This window comes from Nycticebus coucang, chromosome 4, assembly GCF_027406575.1.
Source record: "Nycticebus coucang isolate mNycCou1 chromosome 4, mNycCou1.pri, whole genome shotgun sequence".
NCBI classification, from domain to species: domain Eukaryota; kingdom Metazoa; phylum Chordata; class Mammalia; order Primates; family Lorisidae; genus Nycticebus; species Nycticebus coucang.
Window position 1 is genome coordinate 134,351,188 of NC_069783.1, and position 15,199 is coordinate 134,366,386.

General features: G+C 48.2%; 1 protein-coding gene across 1 annotated transcript in view; it reads right to left on the bottom strand.

The window, feature by feature from the left end:
- The window catches only part of UPB1 (beta-ureidopropionase 1), a 45,530-nt gene that overhangs the window by 14,676 nt on the left and 15,655 nt on the right, over positions 1–15,199 (bottom strand). The window contains exons 4-6 of the mRNA XM_053587071.1: positions 10,147–10,241; positions 6,400–6,561; positions 4,068–4,237 (exon numbers count right to left, since the gene is read on the bottom strand). Coding sequence (XP_053443046.1) covers positions 4,068–4,237; positions 6,400–6,561; positions 10,147–10,241 — 427 coding nt within the window. The remainder of the gene's footprint in view (positions 1–4,067; positions 4,238–6,399; positions 6,562–10,146; positions 10,242–15,199) is intronic.

Here is a 15,199-nt window from a genome sequence, read left to right on the forward strand (position 1 = left end):
GGGCGTGCCCCACAGGCTCAACGGAGCTGAGCACCCTCAGTCCAGCACCCACAAAGGGAGAGTATGGTGGGAGACCCTGCCCTTCTCCAGCCTGCCAACTAAGACGTGCCATGGGACCCCTGGGCCTCGTCACTGTCTCTTATCTGAGAAACATCATTAAAGACTCTAGATTCACAGGGGGTAATGCCCACTTAGAAAAGCTGAGTGATGAACAGTGCCTGTGGCTCAAAGGAGTACGGTGCTGGCCCCATATGCCAGAGGTGGCGGGTTCAAATTCAGCCCCGGCCAAAAACTGCAAAAAAAAAAAAAAAGAAACTCTGAGTGACTGGGAGCAAAATGCCCCCAAATCTTTCTTCCTGTCAGCACGCACCTGGTTTAAAGCAGGGAGTAGGTGGAGGGGGTGGGTGCTTGTCACAAGCCTAATTCTCAGGAGGATTCACAAGTTTAGAAAAAAAAAAAATCGCAGGCTTGATTGAGGGGACTCATTTTGATGTTTTTTCCCCCCCACCTGCTAAGCCAAGCTGACAAAACTTTTCAGAAAGGATTTTTACAGAAACACACCAGTAAAAGACATTTTCAGGGATAAAATAGACTAAATCATTTTAGGGCGATTGCCATAAAACATCTCTCTTGCAATTCTCCAGGGAAGTGTTCTGCGTAGGACTCAAACCCACAGCTGGTGATAAAATTTATGCTCTCACAACAACCAAGGGAAAGGAAGTCGGGGTGCGTGAGAGCCTAGTGTGTGCGGGAGTCGTGGAGAATCTGGTAGGGGAATGGGGACATGTGCCATATTCCCAGTGCGGCATACACAAACCCCTAAAAATAATCCCAGTGGGAAGACAAAATTCAGTCAGGGTATGGGACAGTGACTTTTGGATGAATGAGCACACATAGCAGAGATCTTTGGCTACTCAGCCTGCACGGGACATACCCTGGGATTGTCAGGGTGACATAATTAACCCCAAAGCATTTCCCCTCTATCGTATGCGTAGACCTGTGGGATCTGAACAAGGATGCATTGCTGACCCACAGTGTGGACACGCGTGTCTGTCTCTGATGCAGAAAGCAAAATGATGCCAGAGAAGGGTATGGATGTATCTGATGCTTGTGTGCAGCTGGCAGGGATTTGTCCAGATTGTGCTTCCAAACACTATCAATTCCACAAATAATCATTTATCATTTCGGGAAAGTCACCCAGAATCCTACCATCCTACTAAACCACCTGTTGCCATTTTCCCACACTCTGCGATCATCCTTGTCCATGGAAAAAAAAACTTTATGGAGCTCAAGGAGCCCTGGATACGTCTTTTTCTTGCTTGCAGACTTTTGCCATGATGCTGAGTTACTTCTATGATGACTTTTTTCTTGAGACAAAGTCTCTGTTGCCCCAGGTAGACTGCAGTGGCATCATCATAGCTCACAGCAACCTCATACTCCTGGGCTCAAGGGATCCTCCTGCCTCAGCCTCCTGAGTAGCTGGGACTACAGGTGCCTGCCACAATGCCCGACTAGTCTTTTCTATTTGTAGTAGAGATGGCTCTTTTTAATAGCTGTACAATAATCCCTGGAAATGATGGGCTGCACCGTACTCAGCTGGGACATATCCCCTGGTGCCAGCTTTTCTCCTATTATAAATACCACTGCTGTGAATGCCTTTCCATGAACAAGAATCAACTTTTTTTTTTTTTTTAAGACAGCGTCTCACTATGTCACCCTGGGTAGAGCGCCGGGGTGTCACAACTCACAGCAACCTCAAACTCTTGGGCTTAAGCAATTCTTTTGCCTCAGCATCCCAAGTAGCTGGGCACTACAGGAGATGCCCACCATAGCACCCGGCTATTTTTTGTTGCAGTTGTCATTGTTGTTTGGCAGGCCCAGACTGGACTCGAACCCGCCAGCTCTGTGTATATGGCACCTTAGCCCCTTGAGCTACAGGCGCCGAGCCAAGAATCAACTTTCCCTTCTCTTTTTCTTTTTGAGACAGAGTCTCATTCCCTCACCTAGAGTGCTGTTGTATCACCATAGCTCACAGCAACTTCAATCTTTTGGGCTCAAGTGATCCTCTTGCCTCAGCCTCCCCAGTAACTGGGACTACCCGTGCCTACCACAACAGCTAATTTTTCTATGTTTGGTAGAGACAGGGTCTAGCTCTTTCTCAGGCTGGTCTCCAACTCCTGAGCTCAAGCAATCCACCTGCCTGGGCCTCTCAGAGTGCTGGGACTCTTTTCTAGCACTCTTCCTCAGGCTACAATTCCAAGAGTACCATTATCTGGCCAAAGGGCAGAGCATTTTAGGAGCTCAGGAAACATACTGCTCTCCAAATGCTGTTACAGTTTTTACTGCCAGCCTCACCACACCCTGGAAAGCCAAGGGTTGGGCGATTCTTCACTGAGGAAGGAAAAATCAATCATTTTTAATAAGCCTAAGAGGCTGCTGAGGACATAAGCAGTTATGAGCAGATTACACTGGGGTGCTTCTGTTTGCCTAATTCAGGCTAATAAAAAAAAGGCCTGAGATAGTGGCGTCAGGGAGGGCCTCTGCACACGGGAGGCAGATGGCTGGGTCTGCAGCCACACATATGCCTGTCTGGTCCAAAGGCCAGTTCAGGCCCTAGTGCCCAGAGGATGGGCTTCAGGTTGCTATGGGACCCCTGCAGGGAGATGGGTCTTGCCGAATGTCTTGAACCTAAATCAGCAGAAAGGGGCTGCTCTGGTGGGCGACCCCAAGTCATACCAGGCTGGGTGACTGGATGATCAGTGTATCCCACTGCCGACCGCCAAGGGACGCTGTCACAGGTGACCACGCCACCCTGAGACTCTGAGGGGAGATCAAGGCCTGGTTTTCCTCTTCTACCCAGCAGCACCCCTCCTGAACACCGACCAGACCACCAGGGGAACGGACAGGGCAGAGGACCTGAGGTAACAGATTGGGGGTTGCATTCTGGGCTGGGTAAGGGACCGGGCTGTAAAAACTCTGAATGCAGAGGTGTCACTCTTGAGTAGGGAGCACCGTGCTAAAAGGAAGAGGTAAACTAAATGTCACACTCTGACTTTAGAAGAAATCTGTCTGAAATTTAGCCGAGAGTGAGGACAAGAGAGACACGTGTGGGCTAACAGAGCTGACCACCAGAGCTGCCCACCCCCACACGCATGCCTTGGGGGGACACTGGCAACAAAGACCCCGGAGAGTGAAAGCAGCACCTCCTGCTTCAGGAATTCCACTCTGGAGGAAGTGAGTTGGGAGAAAAATATTTGCACATAAATTCCTAGAACTCTGTTACTTGTAATGATGCAAAACTGGAAACCACCCAAATGCTCAGCTGCTGGAGAAGAGAGAGGCAGCAGAACACAGTACACAGGCTCAGCTTAGCTCGCCTGCTGCCCTTATTAAATGAGGGACCCCCCAGGGGTCCTGCCTGGGAGCTTATAGGCTGCCAGCACACCCTCTTCCCTCTCTGCAGGCTCTGCCTTGACCAGGCAATTCTATCTATTTAGGGGTGAGGCTGTTAAGTGTTATAAAAAGAAAACACTTTGCTGGTTAGAAAGATATTTCCTTGACTGATATCTTAGGGATCCTTTTGGCAACAAAAGGATCTCCTCATTTGCTCTTTCTCTCACCCAAACGTCTGCCCTCCCCGTGTAGGACGCTGCAGGCTTGAGGACTAGAAACCCACCGTCTGGGTCCAGGAGCTGAAGCCAGCCAGGCACCTAGCACACTCCAGGCTCTTAGGCACAGGGCTCTGTAAATCCTGACCACTGCTGGGGAGGGTGGAGGCTACTATTTTTATCTCAGTGTTCAGAATCATAGTCAAGGTTGGTGTTGCACAGTAGAGTGGCTCTTCTTAGGGGCAAGGAGGGAGGGTTGTTAACTGTCATCTTGAAAATTATTTTCACTGAAAATCTGGTCAAATATACAATGTACAACCCCAGAGCTCGATCTGTTAGATAACCTGGTGGCTGTGCCTGCTGTAGTTCGTGAAAACCACCTCCAAGCCCTGAAGCCTGGCCTTGGGCCTGAGATGGTTGGGCCCCAGGGACCCCTGTAGACCCTGCCCTCCCAGTGACCTGAGTGCTCCGATGGTGGCCGATGGGTTGAAGATGATCTCAGCCCCGTTGATGCTGTACATGAGCCAGTTGAGAGGGTGATGCCGCCCGTAACAAATGTTCACAGCGATCCTTCCAAATGGCGTCTGGAACACGGGGTGGCCTAGGTTCCCCTCCATGTAGTAAGTTGACTGAAAAATAACAGGGCTAGACAGTCATGCCTCTTGACTTATAAAATTTCCCTTTCCTTAGACTTGACAGAAAAAAAAAAAGGAACTATCAACTAGTAGTCCACAATTAACACTCCTGAGTGTGACTCTACCTTAAGTTGAAGAATTTCAATATGTTGATAATAACAACAAAAAAAACCCAGACAAAATAACAAGTTGACGCCAAGGGGAAATCACCATGGCTTAAGAATTTACCCATAACCTCTCCTTTGTGAGGTGTCAAAAAAATCCCCAAAGCATCTTCCACGTTATTTCCAGGATGAACTTTGGTGAGGCTAAAGGCTTAGGTTGGTCAATATCCCTGCCCAGTTAAATGTCCTTCTCTAGAAGGTTAGCACTGAAGGGACACGGCTCATCCAGAGCAGCCCCCTCTCTGCTCACAGGAGAAAACTGCACCCCCAAGGGGGCATACGACTTGCCCAGCTGATCAAGGCCAAATCTGTGAGTGGAATCCACAATCCACACCCTACAAGTCCCTTTTTCTATAAAGCACCTGGGGCATCCTGCATGGGGTTAGGACATCCTTGTAGGACTCAGAGACTGGACCCTGAATTCCTACCCCGCTCATGGTGGGGTGCTGGGCTCAGGATGGAGCTGAGGGAGGCTAGGGGATAAGCTAGGAGCAAGATCTGCTCCTGGAGCCTCTCACCTCCTCCTATGAATTTTCCAGGGTCAAGCAGTAACCAGGATGTGCACTAGAGCAAATCCTGCTGGGCTGAGACAAGCCAGGCGCTATCTGCAGGGAGCTAAAGATTAATCCCAGGGTAAACAGGTGAGGGGCACATCTTCGCACCACCACATGCAGCTGTTACTAAGAAATGCTGGGTTCTGGGCAGTGCCTGTGGCTCAAAGGAGTAGGGTGCCGGCCCCATATGCCGGAGGTGGCGGGTTCAAACCCAGCCCTGGCCAAAAACTGCAAAAAAAAAAAAAAAAAAAAGAAATGCTGGGTTCATCTTTCTCCCTGGGAGAACTTTGCTTAGCCCTGCAGACCATTTCTTGTTCACCTGACCAGATGGAGAGTGGGCAAGACCCCCATAATTGAGGATGGAGGTCAAAGGACGGGGGACATGGCATCCTGAACAATTGTTTTCTTTCTTTCTTTTTTTTTAGAGACAGAGTCTTACTTTGTTGCCCTTGGTAGAGTGCCATGGCGTCACACAGCTCACAGCAACCTCCAACACTTGGGCTTAGGCGATTCTCCTGTCTCAGCCTCCCAAGTAGCGGGGACTACCGGCGTCCACCACAATGCCGGCTATTTTTTAGAAGCAGTTTGGCCGGGGCCGGGTTTGAACCTGCCCCCCTTGGTGGATGGGGCCGGAGCCCTACCCACTGAGCCACAGGCGCCACCCTTTAAAGTCTTTTTTTTTTTTTTTTTCCAGCTTTTTGGCCAGGGCTGGGTTTGAACCCACCACCTCTGGCATATGGGGCTGGTGCCCTAGTCCTTTGAGCCACAGGCGCCAGCCCTGACAACAGTTTTAACGACAAATCAAGTTCAGATTTAATATCTCACGCATCAGGTAGAGTTCAACTTCACTCCTTCAAACATCTGCTCCTCCATCTTTCCCAGCCATGGATCGGCATTAACCAATCAGAATGGCCACTCTGGTCTGTACCCTGACCACGGGCACAGAAAACGCCACGTAAATATACCTGGATGCACACATGCCCACTCACCATCACCTGACACATGGACCCCAGGTGAGCCATAACAAGGAAGGCCCAGACTGTGGCAGCTTGGAGCTGAAAGGGGCTATAGAAATCATTTCATGCTGAGTATTATGTATTTTGGTTTTAATTCATATAATACTTACTTCAAAGAGATTTCAGGGAGCCAAATTAGGGCATATGTATTTTACTGGTGTATCATCTTTATACACAGACACACCCGACTGCATTAGAGGTGCTTGGGACTCACTGAGATCCCTACCTAAATCCCATCTGCTCATGTGATGCAGGGCAGTGTCAGGAGACCCTCTGAGCTCTGCAGCCACACTGTGCTCCAGTGAATGTGTGTAACATGGAACACGACTCCACACAGATCCTGCTTCACCCACAGAAAGGCCCACAGAGATTATGCACGGGGGGCTGAGTGAGCCGGGCTGCTCATGTGACTGGTGGCTCACCTCATTGAAGTCACCCACTCTGGGAATGTGGTTCTTCCTGGTCTTTCCCAGGACTGCTCCAGAATTAGAGATCACCATGGCTGTGTTCCACAAAACATCCCCATGCTCTTCGTCGCGTTCGAGGATGGGGGACACTACCACCATGTCATGCTTCTTTGCCAGCTGGAAAAAACGATGAACATAGCAGAGTCTCACTTTCAATCCAATTGTTGAAGGTTTTTTTTTTTTTGTAGAGACAGGGTCTCACTTTATGGCCCTCAGTAGAGTGCCGTGGCCTCACACAGCTCACAGCAACCTCCAACTCCTGGGCTTAAGCGATTCTCTTGCCTCAGCCTCCCGAGGTTTTTTTTTTTTGAGACAAGAGAATCACTTATGTTGCCCTTGGTAGAGTGCCATGGTGTCACAACTCACAGCAACCCTAACTCTTGGGCTTAAGCCATTCTCTTGCCTCAGCCTCCCAAGTAGCTGGGACTACAGGCGCCCGCCACAACACCCGGCTATTTTTTGTTGCAGTTGTCATTGTTCTGTAGCAGGCCTGGGCCAGGCTCAAATCTGCCAGCTTCGGCGTATGTGGCCAGCGTTCTACTCACTGAGCTATGGGTGCTGAGCCTGATTTTTTTAATTGAAGAAGTCAGTGATCCTACTAAATAGTTAGGCTTGGGTCAAAGCTATCACTTGCATTTGCTGCCTGGAAAAAAAAAAAATATATATATATATATTTTTTTTGTACTTTTTGGCCAGGGCCGGGTTTGAACCTGCCAGGTCCAGTAGTATACGGGGCTGGCTCCTACTCCTTTGAGTCATAGGCGCCGCCCAGCTGCCTGGAATGCTCACTCACACTTAGCTAAATAAGAGTAATCATTGTCTTTCTGTGTGGTTGATGTGATTGTAAAATGGTGCAACTGCTCTAGAAAATTATATGGCGGTTCCTTGAAAAATTAAAGAATTACTATATGATCTGGTAATCCCTATTCTGGGTATATGTCCAAAAGAATTGAAAATAGAGTCTCAGAGATATTTGTACGCTCAGGTTCACAGCAGCCTTATTCACAACAGCCAAGCAGTGGAAGCAACCCAGATGTTCATGGACAAACAGGATTTTGTACATATATACAATGGAACATTATTTAGCCTTAAAAAGGAAGGAGATCCTATAACATGCTCTAGCACGGATGAATCTTGAAGATATGATGCTAAATGAACTAACACAGACAAAAATTGTAGGATTCTCATTATGTAAGGTCACTAGAGTAGTCAAATTCACAGAAACTGAAAGTAGAAGGATGGGAGAATGGGAAGCTATTGTCTGGGTACAGAGTTGCAGATTTCAAGATGCAAAAATTGTGGAGATCTATTTCTTGGACAACATCGGGAATATACTTTACTGAATTGTACACTTAAAAATAGTTAAGATGGTCAATTTTGTATCCCTTTTCCCACAATAATAATAATAATAATAATAATAATAGGGCGGCGCCTGTGGCTCAGTGAGTAGGGCGCCGGCCCCATATGCCCAGGGTGGCGGGTTCAAACTCAGCCCCGGTCAAACTGCAACAGAAAACTAGCCGGGCGTTGTGGCGGGCGCCTGTAGTCCCAGCTGCTCGGGAGGCTGAGGCAAGAGAATCGCGTAAGCCCAAGAGTTAGAGGTTGCTGTGAGCCGTGTGACGCCACCGCACTCTACCCGGGGGCGGTACAGTGAGACTCTGTCTCTACAAAAAAAAAAAAAATAATAATAATAATAATAAAAAGAATAATTGGCCAGGCACGGTGGCTCATGGTCATCCTGGTACTTTGGAAGGCTGAGGTCTGGAACTCCTGAGACCAGGAATTCCAGACAAACCTGGGTAACACAACAAGATCTCGTCTCTACAAAAAATTAAAAAATTATCTGGGTGTGGTGCTGTACATCTGCAGTCCTGGCTACATGGAAGGTGGAGGCTGGAAGAATACTTGAGCCCAGGAGTTTAAGGTTATAGTGAGCTATGACTGGGTCACCACACTCCAGCCTGGGTGTTAGAGCCAAGACCCTGTCTCAAAAAAAAAAAAAACAAAAAACTACAAAAATTTCAGGGGCGGCGCCTGTGGCTCAAGGAGTAGGGCGCCGGTCCCATATGCCGGAGGTGGCGGGTTCAAACCTAGCCCCGGCCAAAAACCACAAAAAAAAAAAAAAAAAAAAAAAAAAAAATTTCAGGCAGTGCCTATGGCTCAGTGAATAGGGTGCGGACCCCATATGCCGAGGGTGGCAGGTTTGAACCCGGCCCTGGCCAAACTGCAACAAAAAAATAGCCAGGCGTTGTGGCGGGCGCCTGTAGTCCCAGCTACTCAGGAGGCTGAGGCAAGAGAGTCACCCAAGCCCAGGAGCTGGAGGTTGCTGTGAGTTGCATGATGCCACGGCACTCTACCGAGGGTGAAAAAGTGAGACTGTTGCTATCAAAAAAAAAAAAAAAAAAAAGAAAAAAAATTCATCATCCTTTCCTTCTACACTTGTCATAAAGCTCTTTTGCACCAAGTTTCTTTTGTCAGGACATGGTGACCATCTGGAAGAGTCACCGCAGCTGGTCATTTGGCTTCAATTTGAATTAGCCCATCATTATATCTGGCCATAGGACTGGAGAGGGAAGAGCCATGCTCAGGGTGGCCTCAGGCCAGGTCTGTGTCAGACAGACCAGGAGTCCTCTCTGGACCAGCACCCTTCTCTAGTCCTGGTTCAGGCGTCATCTGCAGAAGCCCCTAACCAGTCCCCATCCTCTTTTCCCCATTGTAAGGAATCAACAAGCTGGTGAACAAGAGATTTTTTTCTCTATAGCCTGAGAACACTGACGTTTGGAATCACAGCTCAGTATTGATTAAGTCGCTATGATTACAGCTCTGCCCCCCAAACCCCTAAGTATATGTATAAAGTCTGGAAGGGAGTACAGAGAAAAGAGTCCTTTGTTGGAGGTAAGAATGAGGATAAACTGCCATTGCTACCTCTTGGAATGTTCTCAGATTTTCTGAGGTTTAACAGCTTTATTAACATTTAATTCACATAGCATAAAATTCATGCTTAAAAAAAATAAGTCATGTGCAGGGGTGAGAAGGGGGGGAAAAAGCAGAAGTCACTCTTTTAAAGCATGCACCTCAGTGGGTTTTAGTATATTCTCAGAGTCATGCAACATCACCGCAATCTAATTTTAGAATGTTTTCATCACCCTAAACGGAAACATGGTACCCATTAGCAGTCTGTCCCCTTCTCCCCTGGCCCTCAGCCCCTGGCAACCACTAATCTGCTTTCTGTCTCTATGTATTTGCCTATTCTGGACAGTTCAAATAAATGCAATCATACAACACGTATTATGAGGTTTTAATAAAAAATCAAAACTAATTTCTACGCTAATGAGACAGGCCATGCATTGAGGCTTCTGTGAGCAAAGGAAGCTGCAAGGGAGTGGCCAGAGCTCTGGACCAGGAATCACCAATGCCAGCTCTGCCACCTGGTTGCTGCAGAACTCTCCACAAAAGGCACCTCCATCCAAACCGCCCGCTCCCTCTCCCAAAAAAGCCACTTAAGAGCCCTTTTAGTTCTGAAACTTTCTAAGTTTAAGTGAAAGTACATTTTTAAAAGGTGGCAAAAATAGTGTTAATCTAATATGGTAAAACAAGCAACAGATGGGTGTGCTTTCCACGGTGAAGGGCCAGGCCTGACTGCTGAGGCTGTGCTTGGTGACATGCACATACTTGGCTGCAGAGTAGCAGTTAACGTCCTACCTTCTGACAGAATCTGGTGGTGGGCCCGTCCTCCGCGGACTCGGCAAATTCTGTCCAGGGGAGCTTCTCTCTCGTGCAGAAGGCGAAGGGCATAGCTATAAAAAGAGGAGAAAGGTCGGAATCCTATCCAACGTGAGTGACCTCTGAGAGGGGGTTCTCAGCCTGCCGCAGGAGTTCATCGTAAAAGAAAAAGCAGAGATGGGAGGATTGCTTGAGGCCAGGAGTTGAAGACCAACCTTGGCAAGATAGGGAGACCCCATCAGTAAAAAAGGGAAAAAAGGGCGGCGCCTGTGGCTCAGTGAGTAGGGCACCGGCCCCATATGCCAGGGGTGGCAGGTTCAAACCCAGCCCCGGCCAAACTGCAACAACAACAACAAAAAAAAATAGCTGGGCATTGTGGCGGGCACCTGTAGTCCCAGCTGCTCGGGAGGCTGAGGCAAGAGAATCGCGTAAGCCCAAGAGTTAGAGGTTGCTGTGAGCCGTGTGACGCCACAGCACTCTGAGGGCGGTACAGTGAGGCTCTGTCTCTACACAAAAAAAAAAAAAAAAAAAAAAGGCAAAAAAAATTAGTGCACACCAGTATTCCCAGCTACTTGAGAGGCTGAGGTAGGAGGATCACTTGAGCCTAAGAGTTCTGAGGCTGTAGTGAGCTCTGACTGTGCCACTGCATTGTAGCCTGGGTGACAGAGTAAGACCCCAACTCTAAAAAAATAAAATAAAATAAATAGATAAAAAGAGAATATAGCCTTGGAGTGCCATAGCCTGGCTCAGCCAGTCTTGTCCTGCTGGTATTGGACAGACTCTTTTATTTTGTTTTTTTGAGACAGAGCCTCAAGCTGTTGCCCTGGGTAGAGTGCCGTGGCATCACAGCTCACAGCAACCTCCAACCCCTGGGCTCAAGAGATTCTCCTGCTTCTGCCTCCCAAGTAGCTGGGACTACAGGTGCCCACCACAACGCCCGGCTATTTTTTGGCTGCAGCCGTCATTGTTTGGCGGGCCAGGGCTGGATTCGAACCTGCCAGCTCAGGTGTATGTGGCTGGCGCTTTAGCCGCTTGAGCCACAGGCGCCAAGTCAGGATAGACTCTTTTAAAGTATGCACTTCAGCACACACCTTGGGGCTTTATGGTAAAATATGGGGCTGGGCCAAATGTCTTTCCCTACGTTTAAAAACAATTGCAAGTAGGGAGGGACCTGAACAGATATTTGCACACCCACATTCACAGCAGCATTATTCGCATGAGCCAAAGGGAGAAAGTAACCCAAGTGGCTCATCAACAAATGAATGTACAAAATGTGCAAGGCGTGTGTATAAAAAAGGGACTTCTGACATATACTTAAATGGATAAATTGTGAAGAACATGGTAAGTGACAGAAGACAGACAGTAAACAACAGACACTATGGTATTCCACTCACATCAGGTTAGCTTCTCAGTCAAATTCACAGAGACAGAAGAATGGGGGTTGCCAGAGGCCGGCAGAGGCCAGGGAGTTACTGTTTAATGGGTAGAGAGGTCTGAAGTGCAATGATGAGAAATGTTCTGGAGATGGACGGCAGCGATGCTCGTACAGCAATGTGGACGGATCGGATGCCACAGAGGGTACGCTTGAAAGTGATGAAAATGGTTGATTTTACCTTATGTGTATTTTGCCATAACAAAATGTTAAAAGTTTCCAGCCAGCAGGTGTTGTGCTACCAGCCAACCTGCAAGTTAGCAGGAGCTCCCGCAACTGGGGAAACCATCAGAGGGCCACTGAGGATGGTGCTGAGAAGAAACCCTTACTGTGTCACCATAGGGACCCTCCTTTCCCAAGGACAGGAAGGCTTCTTTAGAAATAAGCAAAGCCACCCACTTAATGACCCCACAAGAAGTTCAGGAACCAATGGACAGGATGAAGATCTTCAAGGATAAATGCTATTATTCTTGTGATTTCTGGCCAGACCCCACAAGGGGAGCCAATGTAGTAGGAAATTTCATTAGCCAGGCATGCCTGTAATCCCAGCTGTTTCAGAGGCTGAGGTGGGAAAATCACTTGAGTGAGCCCCGGAGTTGGAGACCAGCCTGGGCAACATGGAAAGACCCTGCTCCCAAAATAAAATAAAAATTAAGTTAAAATAAACAAAATAAGACAAAACAAAACAAAGATTTTTTTTTTTTTTTTTGTAGAGACAGAGTCTCACTTTACCACCTTCGGTAGAGTGCCATGATGTACAGGACTCACAGCAACCTCCAGCTCTTGGGCTTCCACGATTCTCCTGCCTCAGCCTCCGGAGCAGCTGGGACTACAGGCGCCCACCACAACGCCCGGCTATTTTTTGGTTGCAGTTCAGCCGGGGCTGGGTTTGAACCCGCCACCCTCAGTATATGGGGCCGGCGCCTTACTCACTGAGCCAAAGGCACCACCCAAATGAAGATATTCTTAATTTAGGCTCGGCACCCATAGCACAGTGGTTAGGGCACCAGCCATGTGCACCGAGGCTGTCAGGTTAGAGCCCAGCCCAGGCCAGCTAAATAATAACAAGAAAATAGCCTGGCATTGTGGCGGGCGCCTGTAGTCCCAGCTACCTGGGAGGCTGAGGCAAGAGAATCGCTTAAGCCCAAGAGTTTGAGGTTGCTGTGAGCTGTGACACCACAGCACTCTACCGAGATTGACCTAGTAAGACTCTGTCTCAAAAAAAAAGAAGATATTCTTAATTTAACCTGAGAAAGCTGATTGTAAAAACTGCAATTTCATTAAACTCATTGGTTTTTGTTTTTTTTAAACAGTGGTGGTAACACACATAGTAACGGTTCAGAGATGTCTGTCACTTCCATGCATGCCAGGTTCATCATGGCAATTTCCTGCCAGAGGATGGAGGGGCACACGCTTGGGGTGGGTGTTGGGGCCCCTGGCTGTGTGTGCGCTACGTGTGTGTAATGCTGCTCCATAGCTCCAGCCACACTTGGAACACCACAGCACCAGGAGGAGTTAACTTGATTAAATGTTTACCTCTTCACCAGGGGGGTCGAGCACCTCCACTGCTCCTTTTGAATTCAGCCTATACACTTTCTTATTCACACCCTGCACCTGCTTCTTACTGGGCTGCTTCCAAAGGGGCTATCTGACTTTTCCCTCTTGATTTGGAATGCTGAATTCCTTGTCTGGACCAATTCAGTCTACTCTTTAGAGCTCCTGCCTTATAACAACCCAAGTTCACTTCTTTTGGAAGGATTAGCCTCACGGAAGGTTCCAGATATCCACTTCTGTTCTGCAGGCTCTGAACTAACTTTTGAGGAGGGTTTGCAGGAAGCTATCTGAGGTACCTGGGCAGTGTTTAACTGGCCTAGGCCAGGGGTTTGTGGCCTGTTTAGGAACAACAACGATAGCCCACATCTCCCCAGTGCCACACACGTGCTGAGTTTGGTGCTAGGTATGACGGCAAAGAAGAGAAGCCTCAGCCTCTCGAATCCTTCTGGTCCTACGAAGCCCAGTCCTAAGATTACGCCAGAGTGAGTTTACCACCACCAACGCCATCACCACCTTGGTTGCCCAAGTGGGCCTCAGGCACGACCAGCAACAGCCTCGGGGACCTTGGTGCCAAGCTCAAGGCTCCCCAGGCTCACCTCCTATGAAGCGAGATGAACTATTTTAAGGAAGTCAACAGAAAAGCTATTGAAAACAAAAATGCTCCTTAATGACCATTAATGCTCAGCTTTCAGAGCATTAGGAATGAGTCAAGTGCCCCCAGAGAATAAGTTGCTGTTTTCCTGTTCAGACAACCGTGCTCAGGTAAACAAACTTTCAAAAGAAGGACATGGAATGAACAGAATGGCTGCAAAGTCCCAACTACAGTTCTCAAACCGGAGAGGAAAGGGTTCCACATCATTGACCCAACACCCCATCTGCAGGATCTGCCTGCCTGGACCAAAGGAGGTGAATTTTAACCTGGTGCAGCCACACAGCTGGGCAGGACAGAGTGCTCAGCTCCATGTGGGGGAACCCCAGGACACCACAAAAGAGGGGGTGTCTGTTCTGGGATGAGAGGAAGTTCCAGATCCAACTGATCACATTCCTATGGTAGGGAGTGAGAGGTGGTCACATTCTCATGGTAATATTTTCTTTCACAACAAAGGGCAGAATTTAGTTAAAATATCCAGTAAGTATCTTAGTGCCTGTCAAGTACCAAGGATTGCTCTTGCCAGTAATGATAAAATGGGTGGGGGCAGAAACGGAGAAAATAAACACACACACTGGCCTCACAGAACTTATAGTCTAATGCAGGTGGCAGACAAATCAAGAGTCAGACAAATAAAAGTGACAGCACAGGGTTGGGCGAGGTGGCTCACATCTGTAATCCTAGAATTCTGGGAGGCTGAGGCAGGTGGCTTGCTTGAGCTCATGAGTTCAAGATCAGCCTGAGTAAAAGCAAGACCCCCGTCTCCACTAAAAATAGAAAAACTGAGGCAAGAGGATCATTTGAGGGTAAGAGCTGAAGATTGCTGTGAGCTATGATGACACCATGGCACTCTACCCAGGGTGACAACTTGAGACCTTGTCTCAAAAAAAAAAAAAAAAAAAAAAAAAGTGAAAGGCTTGGCGTTTGTACCACAGTGGTTATGGCGCCAGCCACATACACCCAGGCTGGCAGGTTCGAACCCAGCCTGGGCCAGCTAAACAATGACAACTGCAACAAAAAAACAGCCAAGCCCAAGAGTATGAGGTTGCTGTGAGCTGTGATGCTACGGCACTCTACCAAGGGCAACATAGTGAGACTGTCTCAAAAAAAAAAAGTGAAAGCACAAATGTAACAAGAATAAGAAAATGACTTCAGAGTAAAGATGCAGACTGCACATGGACAGACCCAGACCCACACTCTTTCCTGAACCCTTGCCAGCATGACAGAATGCGGGATATTCACACACAGGTCTAACCCTACAGACGGCCACTGAGAGAGGGGACAGCAGCACCAGCACACGAGGGGCTGGAAAGCAGAGGGATGCAACATGTCTCTTAGCATATCAGAGAAGAGTGAGTCCCGGCAGCTGTCCAGAAGGCCAGGAAGCATCCCACTCT